Source organism: Cheilinus undulatus, linkage group 24 (assembly GCF_018320785.1).
Source record: "Cheilinus undulatus linkage group 24, ASM1832078v1, whole genome shotgun sequence".
NCBI classification, from domain to species: Eukaryota; Metazoa; Chordata; class Actinopteri; order Labriformes; family Labridae; genus Cheilinus; species Cheilinus undulatus.
The window spans coordinates 19,182,443-19,197,776 of record NC_054888.1 but is presented as its reverse complement, the minus strand read 5'-3'; the positions used below and the strand labels follow the sequence as shown (position 1 = coordinate 19,197,776).

The window sequence follows — 15,334 nt, the reverse complement described above, 5'->3', positions numbered from 1 at the left end:
TCAAGAAAAAGTTAAAGATACAAAGTGCAGTCAAACTTTTCTGATACTATTTGATGCTTGAGAGCGAGCTGGGTCCCTCGTTCATTTTGCATTGATGCTGAATGTGTAATTCACATGCTGGCTCTGGCCTACTTCATCAAAAGAGAGCAGGGTTATGGGGTTAGGAGGGTTATGTAAGACGAACTGGTCAGATATTCACCGTCTGAAAGATGAAGTGGCATCTGAGAGGCTCTTAGAAGATCCTGAGTGGTGCAGAAGTTTGAGATTTTTGTCAAAAAGGATGTTCTAGTTTTGACTTTTTTGATGGTAAGCATGAAAATCTGTCAGTGGCATCCTGTGGAGGCCTCTGAAGGGACTTCTCTCTGTTTTAGAGTATTTCTAAAATCAAGGTCTGGGTGTTTTCCAACATTATCTGAATGCTACAAGTTACGAAACATACACAGAATAAGTATACCAATGCAGGAGTCACTAGCTGGTCATACATGGCCCGATTTGAGGACAGGGTGTCAAAACTATGGCCTGGGGGCGACCTTTGGCCCATTTTTAATTGGCAAATTCTTTAACATAAGTCCAAAATGGCCCACATTAGAATATACTCGTGCTTGATTGTAGTGTATATTTCTCCGTTTTCTTATTAAAGATGAGTATAGTTTTGTGTTACCTTGGGGGCTCGTCTGGGATGGTAACACAAAACTATACTCCATAAGAGAACACAGAAAAAGAATAGTTTGTGAAGATAGAGTGAATACATTTGGATTAGTATGTATTTTAATATTGTGTTACCTTGGGGGCTCGTCAGGGACAGTAACACAAAACTATACTGATCTGTCAATAAGAAAACATACGAAAAAATTATGTTTTTGAAGACGGTATGAATATACACTATATTGCCAAAAGTATTCACTCACCTGCTTTGACTGTATGAACTTAAGTGACATCCCATTCAGGGTTTAATATGACGTCGGTCCACCCTTTGCAGCTATAACAGCTTCAACTCTTCTGGGAAGGCTTTCCACAAGGTTTAGGAGTGTGTTTATGGGAATTTTTCACCATTCTTCCAGAAGCGCATTTGTAAGGTTACACACTGATGTTGGATGAGAAGGCCTGGCTCTCAATCTCCACTCTAATTCATCCTAAAGGTGTTCTGTCGGGTTGAGGTCAGGACTCTGTGCAGGCCAGTCAAGTTCATCCACATCAAACTCTCTCATCCATGTCTTTATGGACCTTGCTTTGTGCACTGGTGCACAGTCATGTTGGAACAGGAAGGGGCCATCCTCAAACTGTTCCCACAAAGTTGGGAGCATGGAATTGTCCAAAATCTCTTAGTATGCTGAAGCATTCAGAGTTCCTTTCACTGGAACTAAGGGGTCAAGTCCAACTCCTGAAAAACAACCCCACACCATAATCCCCCCTCCACCAAACTTTACACATGGCGCAATGCAATCAGACAAGTAACATTCTCCTGGCAACCGCCAAACCCAGACTGGTCCATCAGATTGCCAGATGGAGAAGCGTGATTCGTCACTCCAGAGAAGGCATCTCCACTGCTCTAGAGTCCAGTGGTGGCGTGCTTTACACCACTGCATCCGACACTTTGCATGTACTTGGTGATGCATGGCTTGGATGCAGCTGCTTGGCCATGGAAACCCATTCCATGAAGCTCTCTACCACTGTTGTTGAGCTAATCTGAAGGCCACATGAAGTTTGGAGGTCTGTAGCGATTGACTCTACAGAAAGTTGGCTACCTCTGCAGACTATGCGCCTCAGCATCCGCTGAACGTCCATCATTTTACGTGGCCTACCATTTCGTGGCTTAGTTGCTGTCATTCCCAATCGCTTCCACTTTGTTATAACACCACTGACAGTTGTGGAATATTTAGGAGCGAGGAAATTTCACGACTGGACTTTTTTTCCCAGGTGGCATCCTATCACAGTACCACGCTGGAATTCACTAAGCTCCTTAGAGCGACCCATTCTTTCACAAATGTTTGTAGAAACAGTCTGCATGCCTAGGTGCTTGATTGTATACACCTGTGGCCATGGAAGTGATTGGAACACCTGATTTCAATTATTTGGATGGGTGAGTGAATACTTTTGGCAATATAGTGTATTTGGATAAGCATGTATTTAATTTTGCTTTAGCTTGATGGCTCATCTGTGATGGTATGCAAAGCTAAACCTGTCCGTCCACAAGAAAACACAGGGAAAAATATAGTCTTTGAAGATGGCATGAATTTAGTGTGTGTTTTAGTTTTGTGTAATCTTGGGGGCTCGTCTGGGATGGGAACACAAAAATTTTACCTGTCTGTCAATAAGAGAACAGAGAAAAAAGTATAGTCTTTGAAGACAGCATGAGTTTATTTGGATTAGTGTGTGTTTTAGTTTTGTGTTACTTTGGGGGCTTGTCTGGGACAGAAGCACAAAACTATACTGACTGACATGACTGGAGCTGACTAAAAGTAAATTTAGCTTTGGTCAGGATACTGCCATATTTAAACTGCTCTAGCCTGGCTACACTTTGCTGCTCCCTCTTCAAGCCGCTTTATGCAACCTTCCTCCACCCCAGCTCTTCCTTTATTCTGCCCATGACTAAATCATCGTCATTATTCGTTCATATTTCAATGTATGTGTAAATACTTATCTCGGCCTCAGTAGCAGAGACATGGAATAAAAAGCATTTGAATGCTTAAATTCTTGGCTTTAACTGCAAATAAAAAAAGTCATAGATGTGAAACATCTGTGGAACATGACTCTCATCCACTGAGCCTTGGCTGGAGGTCTTGGAAACAGAGAGAACAGCTGAATGAAGTCATCATTCTCATAGAAAATCATGTCCGATGTGTTAATTTTTAAAAACAGGACTGTACCTGAATGATTGGACTAAATGAACATGTAAAGCGCTTCGTTTGACTCCCTCTCTACATTATCAAAGAGAGTGGGGGGGGGGGCTCTGACAGCCTCGACAGTCAGGATGGGCGACTGCCAAGCTGCTGCTAAATATACACGGGGGTCAGTCTGCGGCAGTTCCTCGCCTTTGTCAGAGCAGCGCTTCAGGTTTTCTGATAAAAGCGGTTTCTCCTCGCTGAAGTCAAGTGACAGTTGTGACAGGGGAGAGGTCGCGGCGTGTGGGACCTCAGCGTTTGTGTGCGCGAGCGAGGGCCTGACCTGTCGGAGGGTGATAGGCACTGAAGGCGATGGAGGAGGAGGGAGTTGTCACAGAGGTCCCCAGATATCCAGCCACAAGGACCCAGGTTGTCCTGATGCTTCCTGCTCCGGATTGATGAGGGAACGCTGCAAAAAATATCACACATAGAATCAGTTTAAATTTGATAGCAAGGCTTTAAATCTTTTCTTCTAGTATTACAAAAAAATCTGTGTCCTGGTTAACGGTTACCTCATTTTGGAGCTAAAGGTTAGCCTAACAAAAATTTGTTTCTGGTGTTGAAATTATTTATTCATGTCACCTTTGAACCCCTTTTTACCATTTTTTTCCACTTTAATCCCATTTTTCTGTCTTTTAACCCATTTTTGCCACTGTTACACCATTTTTGCCTCTTTCAACACATTTCTGCTACTCGAACCTCATTCACAACTTTTTCACACCTTTTAATCATTTTTTAACCCTCTAGTCACCACTTTTTCCCATTTTTTGCCACTCCATTTACCACTTTTTAAGCACTTTTCATCTTTTGTATCCCCTTTACCACTATTTCTACCCATTTTTACGTTTTTAACCTGTATTTTCCTCTTTTTGCCACTTTTGTCCCATTTGTAGCCACTCTTTTACTCATTTTACCGCTGTTTCCACCCATGTTTTAACCCTTTCACCCATTTTTGTCACTTTTATCCCATTTTTGTTTCTTTTTACCCATTTCTGCCACTCTATAAGCTGTTTTCCCCACTTTTTAACCCCTTTTAATACATTTAAATCACTTTACAACCCATTTTCACCAGTGATTCCAACAAATGTTGCCTCTATAAACCCATTTTTTGCCACTATTATCCTTTTTTGCCACTCCCTTACCCCTTTACACCACTCTTACCATTTTGTATCTTTTTCAAACCCCTTTTTCCATCCATTTTTGCATTTTTAACCCAATTTATAAAGCTTTTACCCCATTATGCCCCTTTAAACCCATTTTTGTGAGTCTTTTACCCCTCTTTTCAAAACTTTATAACCATTTTTCACCATTGCTTCTGCCCATTTTTGCCTTTTTCACCTATTTTTGATTCTTTAACCCAATTTTTGCTTATTTTAAACCATCATGCCCCTTTAAACCCATTTTCCCAGTCTTTAACATCTCTTTTCAAAACTTTTTAACTATTTTCACCATTGATTCTGCCCCATTTTTGCCCTTTTAACCCAATTTTTGCCAGTTACATCCCGTTTGTGCCACTTTAAACCACTAATCACCACTTTTTTGCCACTTTCAACTTATTATTGCCAATTTTTTAGTGTTTATTCTCTGATATTATTTTTCCAAAAATCTAGTTTAGTGCAATGACCAAAGAATCTCATTCTTTTTTAGAAAAGGTGACATTTTGAAAAAGGCTATATTTTACAACAGTGATAAATAAAATTAATTCTTAGTGCATTATTGATTATTTATAGATGGAAATTTTGTGGAGAACACAACAAAGTTTGCAAATTGCAATTCTTCTAATACAAGTCAAATTCATCCCACTTTTTTGGTTGATATTGCACAAAAGAATATAAGTCAAAAAATGCTGAACAGAAATGCAGAAAGAGCGCCACCTACAGAGCATCAAACTTCACAAGTAAAAAGCAAAAAGTGATGAGGATTGAGGGAGTTAATGCCATGGATCTGCTGTCTAAAAAAGTATGTCTCAGATTAAGGTGTAAACATGGATATTTTTTACAGTGTTCTTCTCTGTGCATGCATCTGCTCGTTTGTGTGTCAGCGGAGCATTGATGAACTCAGCACTATGTTGAATGGGACTGGGTTTTTTTTTCCCCGTGTATTGAATGGGACTGTTTTGGCAGCTGAGACAGCGAGGACGAACCTGCGGGTCAGAGATAACCGGCCCTCGCAGCTCTGAGCCGGCGAGAGGACGTCCCATCAGAGACGAGAGACAGCAGCGGAAAAAAAAAAAAAAAAAAAAAGCCTCGTTGAGACGGACGTGAGGTTAGACGCATGGGTCGGTGAGAGGAAGGTTGATGGTTTGAATCCCACAGAGGGACGGGACGCAAATTTACAAAGCAATAAGTCAAGATTGCAGAAGAAGAATATGTCGTTTATGGATTTAAAGAAGTCTGAACCGTTGTATTCCTTGCCAACACATGTAAAAGATTACCCACATTTAAAAGGAAAAGACCAATTACAGCCCTGTTTACTTGAAAAGGTTATCATTTTGATCTTTGTCTACAAAGTAGGCATCTTTTTATGACTCAGCACACGGTCTGAAACTGTGGTTTACACAGAGAGCATTAATGAACTTGAACCTGTGATGCAGTCACCAGGAAGCGGCCTAATCACCGCGAGGAAACGATAAGGTCGCTGCTTAATGTTTGTGGCAGGAAGTCGGGCGGAGGTGACCGCTCCGTTCAAACACGCCAACCTGCCAAGATTCAATCTGCTGCTGTTTTTCCTGCTGAGTGGGGCCACTCAAGATGAGGAAAAAGGCCTTGGAGAACAACTGAGTGGAAGCTTGGAGCGCCATTTAGGAAGGAAGTGAGAATACGGTACGATTGGAAGACAAAAGGTTATTACTGCCCAGTGCAAAAAATCTGAGCTCAGCAATCCTTTAATACCAAGGCGAAGCTCTTTTATACTGAAGCATCCTTGACCAGGACAGCTGCAAGGTTTTCTTTCTGCTTTGACCCCAGATCTCCTGAAGAGAGACACATGAGGGGGAATTCTGATTCAGTCAAGAGTCAAGGGGATATTTTGGCAAGATGTGCAAAGTTTGAGGTGTTTTGAAGTGGACGTAAGAGATGCTCTCTTTACATTCAGACCTCAGACAAAGAGGAGAGAATTCACAGAACAAGAAAAGTGACAAAGGTCAAACCTGCGGTGACAACGCTGGTTATCGTCCACGTGTTTTCCTGATTCCACAGAGTCCTGGATTCAAAGCTGATGGTGTGAACACGGCCTGACACTGTGCAGCGCACCATCTGACAGATCACTGATAAAACAGAGAAGAAGGAAGGGTAGTTTGAAAAACAGTTTCATTATCACAGAGCATTTTCACACCTATACTTTGTCTATTCTGGTCTGAATCAGGGACCAACTTGATTCTAAGAGTGCCAATGTTATTCAGTCCAAAGCCGGGGATCAAGTAGAAAGATCAAGTTGTGGTGTATGACAAAGTGTTGATATAGAAGGATAAAATGTTATTTTCTTTTTGACACTTCTGCACAAACATGCAGGAAAGAGCAGGATTTTGTTTGATTGATGCTGAAGATGTGCCTCTTTTGCCCTGTTATGTCTCTGCTCCATCATTTGTCTAGAAACACGGCTAAGTATGTGAATCACTGTTCTATAAGTGCCTTTTTTATCATGTAAAAATGTACACAGTTATGCCTGGGTCTGCTACAGACAGATACCGAGCAGACAAGAAAGAAATACATTTCTCCTGGTCCCTGAAAGTTTCTCTTTGCACCCCAATTCTTCTAGCAGACAATCACAGCTCTTTCTCTCACCACTGCAGACAATTTAAATATGACGCACATCTCAGTAAACCCTGCTAGCATCAATGCTAATGCACCATGCTGCTACTGCCGGCAAAGCTTCACCTCCTCCACCCCAGCCACCTCCTTTCATATTCAGATTCATGCTACTATGGATTAATTGCTTTTGAACTAATTCGACAGAAGTTGGGGATTAAATTTACTGTTTTCTGGCACAAATATGTCAATTGGGACTCTTCTTGGTTGATAGGAACCACAGCATGAAGCTGGCTGTTTTCTTTCAATAAAGACCTTTAAAAAAAAAAACATCTCAGCATTTCACATGTTTACAGCAACCTTATTCCAACATATCTAATGCATAAAGAAACTAATTTGGATTTCACTTCACTCATCATTGCATTTTTTTAACAATCAAGTTGGTTCAACCCTTCTTTATTTATAAGGCTCCACTTCACCTGCTTCCATTATGGTAGTGTGGTTTAATTCATGTGAAAAGATTTGGACGACCTAACCAGAAACGTTTAGTTTGTTTCTGAGTTCTTCAAATAGTCAAGATCACTCATTTGGTTAACCCTTAGGGAGATTTTGTGCCTTTCAGTTTTTTTTATTGTCAAGTCATTTTGGTTGTGTTAAATTAAAATAGCTCAGATTTGCCAGAGGAAATTCATTCTTTTATTTGTATTTTAGAATTGTAGGCTCAGTTCCCTTGAATTACCTTAAAATTGCAAAGCTACACAAAAACCGACTCATTTGTTCCTAAGAACAAAAATGGCCCCATTGAAAACAACTGAAAACGTAATTTTGGTCCCACATTTATCTTATTCTTTTTTTATGAAAAACAGGGGAGTTGTATAAACATACTGGCATTTAAAGGGTTAAAATAAAAAATATATCATTTATATTTGATATGTTCATTTTGGGCGGAAGTAGTTTTAAGAGACACACTTGTTTAAAGTGGAAAAAAATAATAATATTTTTACAGCTGATTTTTGGAAAGTGACATTTTTTGTCTTTAGGACCAACAGTGTGAGTTTATTTATTTATTTTTTTTAATCTGACACTGTAAAAGATAACACAACAAAATCAATGTTGCTGCCAATCACTGACCAATCTCAGGCCCTAATCATAATAATAATCAAAAACTCCTTGATATTTATTTTATGGATTGTTTTCTATTTAAATGATGTGGAAATGTGTTAACATACTGGGCGTTAAAGAGTTAAAATCCAAAAAATATAATTTATATTTGATGTGTTTATTTTAGGTGGAAGTAGTTCTAAATTATGGACTTAGCTAAAGTTGAAAAATATTGTATATATACATTTTCATATAGCTCATTTTAGAAAACAGGCATTTTTTGGTCCTTAGGACCACGAGTGTGAGGTTTTTTTTTTTTGTTTTGTTTTTTAACTTACACTGTTAAAAAAAACAAACAAAAAAAAAATGCATCAAAATCAGTGTTGTTTTCAACCACTGGCCCATCTCAGGGCCTAATTATAGTAATAATCAAATACTCCTTGAAATATATTTTATGTTTTTTTTAATTTATTTATTTAATAAAAGCAGTGGAGTTGAGTAAACATTCTGACCTTTAAAGGGTTAAAATCCCCAAAATCTAATTTATATTTCATGTTTGTATTTCAGGCTGAATTGTTTTCTTTTTTTTAAATGACTCATTTAAAGTGGAAAAAATATTAAACAGACGGTATTATACTTTAACGATTTTTAAAACATAAATATAAAGTCACAATGTTGAGTGTCCATACTTCATGTACGCAAATTTTTCAAACCGCAAGATAAACGTATGTGACAGAAATCTTGGAATTAGAGTGTAAACTGATGAAAACGGTTTGTTGGGAATCTCTCCGAGATCCTCCAGAGACGAGATTTCGATGGAGTGAACTGATGAGGTCATCGCAATAGGATCTCCTGACTGGTTTGTCCGTGCTGCCGGCAAAGCGGCACAAGGCCTTTTAGCCATTTAGCCATCTAGTAACACAGTAATTAAACACTTACCAAACAGATACGTTCCGCTCTATCCTTCGCTGCTGCTGCTGGTTTTCTTCCCCCTCTCTCTCCAAACTATCAGGGTCAGACTCCGGGTCTAACACGTATGGACGTATATCAAAATTCGCCATATTTTACTCAGTCGGACCGGTTCATTCAAAGTTTGCAAGTACTAGCATTGCAACACAGCCACAGTGGAGGGGGCAGGCACAAAATATTGAGTCCTGCCCCTGGCCAGCCTACGAAAAATCAGCCAATCGGAGGAAAGCAGGACCGTGGGGGGGGGGGGGGGGGGGGGGTTAAAGAGACAGCAGCAAAAACGAAGCGTTTCAGACGGAGGTTAAAATAAGGGTTTTTCAGGACGCCAATGTGGGAAACATGAGTTTTTTGAGCTGTAAACCATGTGAAGCTACTACGTGGTTATCAGAGAGATGGTGTAAAGCTTTGAAAAAAGGTATAATACCCCCACTTTAATATATATTATTTTTACACCAGTTTTTGGGAAGCAGACATTTTTGGTTCATAAGGGACAAATGAGTTAGGATTTAACAGGAACTCTTAATATGAAGATTTGTATCTCTAAACATCAATTGATCAGGATTTTAGTCCTAGAAATGTCAAAAATTGTGACAATTTAAAATTTGCATTTTTGGCACTTTGGCGAAATGCTAAAGATCTGAACTAAGTATTGATGTTTTTCCTCCAGGATGCATACTGTAAGGTTTCCAGGTTTAGGAGTGCTTTCATCCTCTCACATAGATGTTTTATTGTTTAACGGAGGAACAGCAGTGATTCCTTTAGGTTCAGTAGACTCCGGTCAGTAGCAGCACCTCGAACGCCATGCATTACAAGCCCGAGTAGCTCCGAGGTACAAATAAAAGCGAGCGTGCAGCAGGGCCGTGCTGAAAAACGGCGTACCTGCACAGCAAATCTCTCCTGTGTAAATAACAGAGAGGAAAAAGCCGAGCCCAGTGTGCAGCAAATAAAGAAGCACAAACATGTTTAGAGGAATAATCTGCCTGCCACGGCGGCTGCATTACACCTTTCATCTCGACGTTACACAGAGTGGATTTGGCTTTCCATCACGAGGACAACACAAACTAACTCGGCGAGAATGGAGCGAGCGGTTTGATCTTCCCCGTGGAGAGCGGCCGCATCCGAGCAGTTAGGAAAATGAATTGAATCAGCGGGATTAACGGCACCTGTAAAGACCTGTCAGGTAGATTTACAGGCCCCGCTGATAAGCTGGCGGTGAGGGATAAATATGCCCGCTGTCCCGCCAGTCAAAGGAAAACGCCCCCCCCCCTCCCCCGGGAGCAGCAGACACCTCCACCTTTGATAAGGTAATAACATCAGTCGTGACTCGGCTGCAGAGGTGAAAGCAGGATGGTGCAGACATGCTTTCAGGGTGATGAATGGCGTCAGAAACAGGCCGGCTGTGAGCGTCCACGCCTGTTTGGTTATCAAAGGTGAACACATCCTCGCTGTCAGGTGGAAACCTGCTATCACCGACACGTCTGCTCCTCAGAAGACCAAAAAAATCTGTTTATAGCTGCAGCTAAAGTGTTTTACATGGGTGGAATCTTCTGAGCATGGCAGCATTTATGCACACCAATAAACAGACCATTATCTACCCAGGTATAAACCATATCATCTGATTCACCTTTGCAGATAAAGGCAATTATCACAATATGAGATTTAAGATAAATAGACCTAGCTTTTTTGACTGATTCTTTGCTTTATTCAGAGCTTGCAATCTGGCTTCTTTTATTCAAGAACTCCTGCACGAGCACAGCACACCGGCAGAAAAAGAAGAGGCAAACGCCAAACATGGCGAGCAGCATCACTGGGTAGCAGCATTGTTGGCATAAAGTTGAACAATTTCAGGTTCAATGAAGTGAGGGATATGAATGTCCTCAGTCTTTTGTGCAATTTAGAAGCTGCTTTCACACTCTAGGGTGCAAAATGTTATTGAAAAGTTGCCAATCATTTTGCAAAGTTTAGATTGTGCTTTCACACTTTTTGGAAAAAAAAAAAATCCCAAAAAGTTACCAAGGTTTTGCAAAATTTAGACCATGCTTTCACTGTCTTTTGGTGAAAAATATTAACTAAAAGTTGTTGATGTTTTTGCAAAATTTAGACCATGCTTTCGCTGTCTATTGTTGAAAAATGTTCTCAAAAAGTTTCCAGTGTGTTTGCACGATTTAGACAGTGCTTTAATGCTGTTTTGGTGAACAATATTATCTTAAAGTTGCCAATGTTTTTCAAAATTCAAGACCATGCTTTCAAAGTCTTTTGGTGAAAATGTTATCTCAATGTTGCCATTGTTGTTGCACAAATCGAACAGTGCTTTCACTCTCTTTTCGTTAAAATGAATTCCCCAAAACTTTCCAATGCTTTTGCACAACTTAGACCTTGATTTCATTCTCTTTTTGTGAGAAATTTAGCATAAAAGTTACCAATGTTTTTGCAAAATTTACACCATGCTTTCATTTTAGTTGAAAAACTTATCTAAAAGTTGCCCATGTGTTTCCACAATTTAGACAGTGCTTCAGTGTTCTTTTGGTGAGAAATGTTATCTTAAAGTTGCCAGTGTTTTTGCAGAATTTAGGCAGCAATTTCAATGTCTTTTGATGAAAAATGTCTGAATGTTGCCAATCATTTTGCACAATTTAGACAGTGCCTTCACTGTTTTTTGGTGAAAAATATTACCTAAAAGTTGCCAATGAGTTTGCACAATTTAGACATTGCTTTTAGTCTCGTTTGGTTAAGATTGATTTCCAAAAAGTTGCACAATTTAGATCATGTTTTCACTTTCTTTAGGTGAGAAAATGTTCTCTAATAGTTGCCAATGGTTTTGCAAAATTAAGATGGTACTTTAGTGCTTTTTGGGGGAACAGTGCTATGTAAAAGTTGCCAGTAGGTTTGCACAATCTAGACTGCTTTCAGTCTTGTTTGCTTACAATTAATTCCCAAAAAGTTTCCAATGTTTTTGCAAAATTTGGACCATGCTTTCACTGTCTTTTGGTGAAAAATATTAACTAAAAGTTGTTGATGTTTTTGCAAAATTTAGACCATGCTTTCGCTGTCTATTGTTGAAAAATGTTCTCAAAAAGTTTCCAGTGTGTTTGCACAATTTAGACAGTGCTTTAATGCTGTTTTGGTGAACAATATTATCTTAAAGTTGCCAATGTTTTTCAAAATTCAAGACCATGCTTTCAAAGTCTTTTGGTGAAAATGTTATCTCAATGTTGCCATTGTTGTTGCACAAATCGAACAGTGCTTTCACTCTCTTTTCGTTAAAATGAATTCCCCAAAACTTTCCAATGCTTTTGCACAACTTAGACCTTGATTTCATTCTCTTTTTGTGAGAAATTTAGCATAAAAGTTACCAATGTTTTTGCAAAATTTACACCATGCTTTCATTTTAGTTGAAAAACTTATCTAAAAGTTGCCCATGTGTTTCCACAATTTAGACAGTGCTTCAGTGTTCTTTTGGTGAGAAATGTTATCTTAAAGTTGCCAGTGTTTTTGCAGAATTTAGGCAGCAATTTCAATGTCTTTTGATGAAAAATGTCTGAATGTTGCCAATCATTTTGCACAATTTAGACAGTGCCTTCACTGTTTTTTGGTGAAAAATATTACCTAAAAGTTGCCAATGAGTTTGCACAATTTAGACATTGCTTTTAGTCTCGTTTGGTTAAGATTGATTTCCAAAAAGTTGCACAATTTAGATCATGTTTTCACTTTCTTTAGGTGAGAAAATGTTCTCTAATAGTTGCCAATGGTTTTGCAAAATTAAGATGGTACTTTAGTGCTTTTTGGGGGAACAGTGCTATGTAAAAGTTGCCAGTAGGTTTGCACAATCTAGACTGCTTTCAGTCTTGTTTGCTTAAAATTAATTCCCAAAAAGTTTCCAATGTTTTTGCAAAATTTGGACCATGCTTCACTTTCGTTAAGTGAAAAAATGTTCTCTAAAAACTGCCTGTGTGTGTGCACAATTTAGACAGTGTTTTAATGCTCTTTTGGTTAAAAATTGTATCTAAAAGTTGCCAATGGGTATACACAATTAAAACAATGCTTTCACTGTCTTTTGGTGAAAACTGTTATCTACAAGTTGCCAATGTTTTTGCAAAATTTAGACAGTGCTTTAATGCTCTTTTGGTGAACAATATAATGTAAAAATAGCCAATAGGTTTGCACAATCTAGAGTGCTTTCAGTCTTGTTTAATTAAAATTAATTCCCAAAAAGTTTCCAATGTTTTTGCAAAATTTAGGTCAAACTTTTGTTTGGTGACAAAATGTTATCTAAAAATTGCCAATCATTTTGCTTAATTTGACTGTGCTATCACCCTTTTTAGGTCAAGGTATGTTTACTTAAAAGTTGCCAGTGTTTTTGCAAAATTTAGAACATGCTTTCACTGTCTTTAGGTGAAAAAATGTTATCTAAAAGTTAGCCATGTGTTTGCACTTGGACAGTACTTTAATGCTCTTTTGGTTAAATATGTCTGCAAAAAGTTGCCAATGTTTTTATGCAGTTTAGAATGTGATTTGATATCATTTGTCAGAAAAATTCTCAAAAGTTGCCAATATTTTTGTGCAATCTGGATGGTACTTTGAAGCTCTTTGGGTTGAACATGTCAAACCAATGTTTTGGGACAATTTAAACAGTTCCTTTTCTCTCTTTGTGCATAATGTTGTCTTAAAAGTTGTCAATGTTTTTGCACAATTTACATGGTTCTTTCACTCACTTTTGGGGCAAATATCTAAAAGGGCCCAATGATGTTTTCCAACAGATTTTCCAATTTAGAATTCTGATTTAGATGATGCTTTGAAACTGTTTGGCTAAAACAAACAAACAAACAAACAAAAATCTCCAAGTTGCCAACATTTTGTGCAATTTGGACAGTTGTTTCAAACTTTTTTGGCCAAAAAAATCTATGAAATAAAAAGAGGCAATGTTTTCAGAGATTTAGGTGGTACTTTCTTTCCAAATGTTGCCAAAATTTGTGTGCAATCTGGATGGGGATTTCTCACTCTTTTGGTTAAATAGGTTTTCCAAAAAGTTGCCAATGCTTTTGTGCAATTAGAATGGTTCTTGCACACTTTTTTCTGCCAAACATTCTGAGAATAAACGGCCAACATTTCTGTGCAATCTAAACAGTGCTTTCACACTTAATTTCCAAAACAGTGAAGAAATTTCAAAGTTGCCAATGTTTTTTGGACAGTTCGGAAAGTACCCTTGTGCAGTTTAGTTCGCCCTTAACCCTCTTTTTATGCGTTTCCAATATTTTTGTGCAGTTTTAGACTCAACGTCCTGACCTAATGTCTAAAGAAAGACAACCAGAGGATCTGATGGGTAAAACTTTCCCCTGGTCTCTGCTTGAATCCCTGATTATCAGAGTTCTGGATGGATCGCAGCCTGTGGTGAGTTCCCTTCACATGTGCGGGAGTACATCCTCCCCAAGCTCACATCAAACCTTCACCTCCTCTCACAGCTGGAGCGGCTTGTGTGTGGCCGACCTCGCTGCCTCTCACCTCACAGAGCGCTTGTTCCTTCACAGCTCCAGAGATACGACTCGATGAAAACTTATTAAGGTTGTTTTATGCATCAAGGGCAGAGACTCACCTCCGAGTGGGCTTTAATTGAAAACATCAGCCCGCTACGTTTACAAGGAGGCTGTAAAAAGCTCTCTTGGCTGTGACTCGGTGCTGCACAGGAGGATTTCATGTCCTGCTCTGTTTGTTTAAGCACTTTATGACGCTCGGTTACCGAGTCCACTTACTGCGTCTGATTTATGTGGAGGCTTCCTGCAGGCGGGATCGAGATGCGACAAGCTGCGTCCATTCAGGGCGACCCAGGTCCGAGTCCGGTGTCGGCATGTAGGCCACGTCCCTGGTGAGCATGCTCTCACGCTGAGGTAATCCATGATGTCAGCGCGTGGAGCTGCAGGTGGAGAGCGGACAGGGGGACCAAAAGGAGCGTTAGTTTCTTTGTACACGTGTTTGCTCTAAAGGACAGAGAGCTGGCTCAGTAAAAGAAAAAAAAAAACTATTTTTACTGCTGTCAGGTTCGCTGTGAGGCTGGATGTTTACACGGTTGTTGGGCGTCTTTTCCGGTTGGATGAATCCCAAGTCATTGCTGCCGGCCAAAATGTGATGTTTTGTTTTTCTTTGGGATTTTAAAGTGAAGGTGATGTCTCATAAGTTTCTGATTTATTTCTTCTTTATGGAGGCAGACAGGCAATTTAGAGCACTGAAACTGCCAGAATACAAATCTGATACACCATAAGGCCGGTGATGAGTGAAAATCTAAATTATAAGAGGGCTAGAGCACAGGGTAGAGTTAGGCACTGTAAACCTCTAGAAGCTACCGCTGGGCCCACCATCTTCTTACATAGAGCCAGAGCTGACCATATTTGGAGGAATAGGTGGATTTTCTAAGTGAAAATCTGTGTACGTTGCTAAATCTTTAGTTGGATGATATGATCATAAAACACCATGTTTTCAATGAACACAGCGATTCACATTCTAGAGTAGTCATGTACATACAAGGCTGTTGATAAGCAGGGATAAATGGGAGAGCTTTCTGGGGCCCAGACAAACTGGGGCCCACTGAGGTCAGCAAAATCATGGGTAATTGTAAAGTTAAGCTTTGATATACATATTTTATAT

General features: G+C 39.3%; 1 protein-coding gene across 1 annotated transcript in view; it reads right to left on the bottom strand.

Moving 5' to 3' along the window:
• The window catches only part of zeb2b (zinc finger E-box binding homeobox 2b), a 230,173-nt gene extending 215,567 nt beyond the window's left edge, over window positions 1-14,606 (bottom strand). Inside the window, 3 exon segments of the mRNA XM_041781782.1 lie at window positions 3,166-3,291; window positions 6,031-6,147; window positions 14,446-14,606. Of these exon segments, the coding sequence (XP_041637716.1) occupies window positions 3,166-3,291; window positions 6,031-6,147; window position 14,446 (244 nt within the window). The 5' untranslated portion in view covers window positions 14,447-14,606.
• Between the last annotated feature and the right edge of the window lie 728 nt (window positions 14,607-15,334).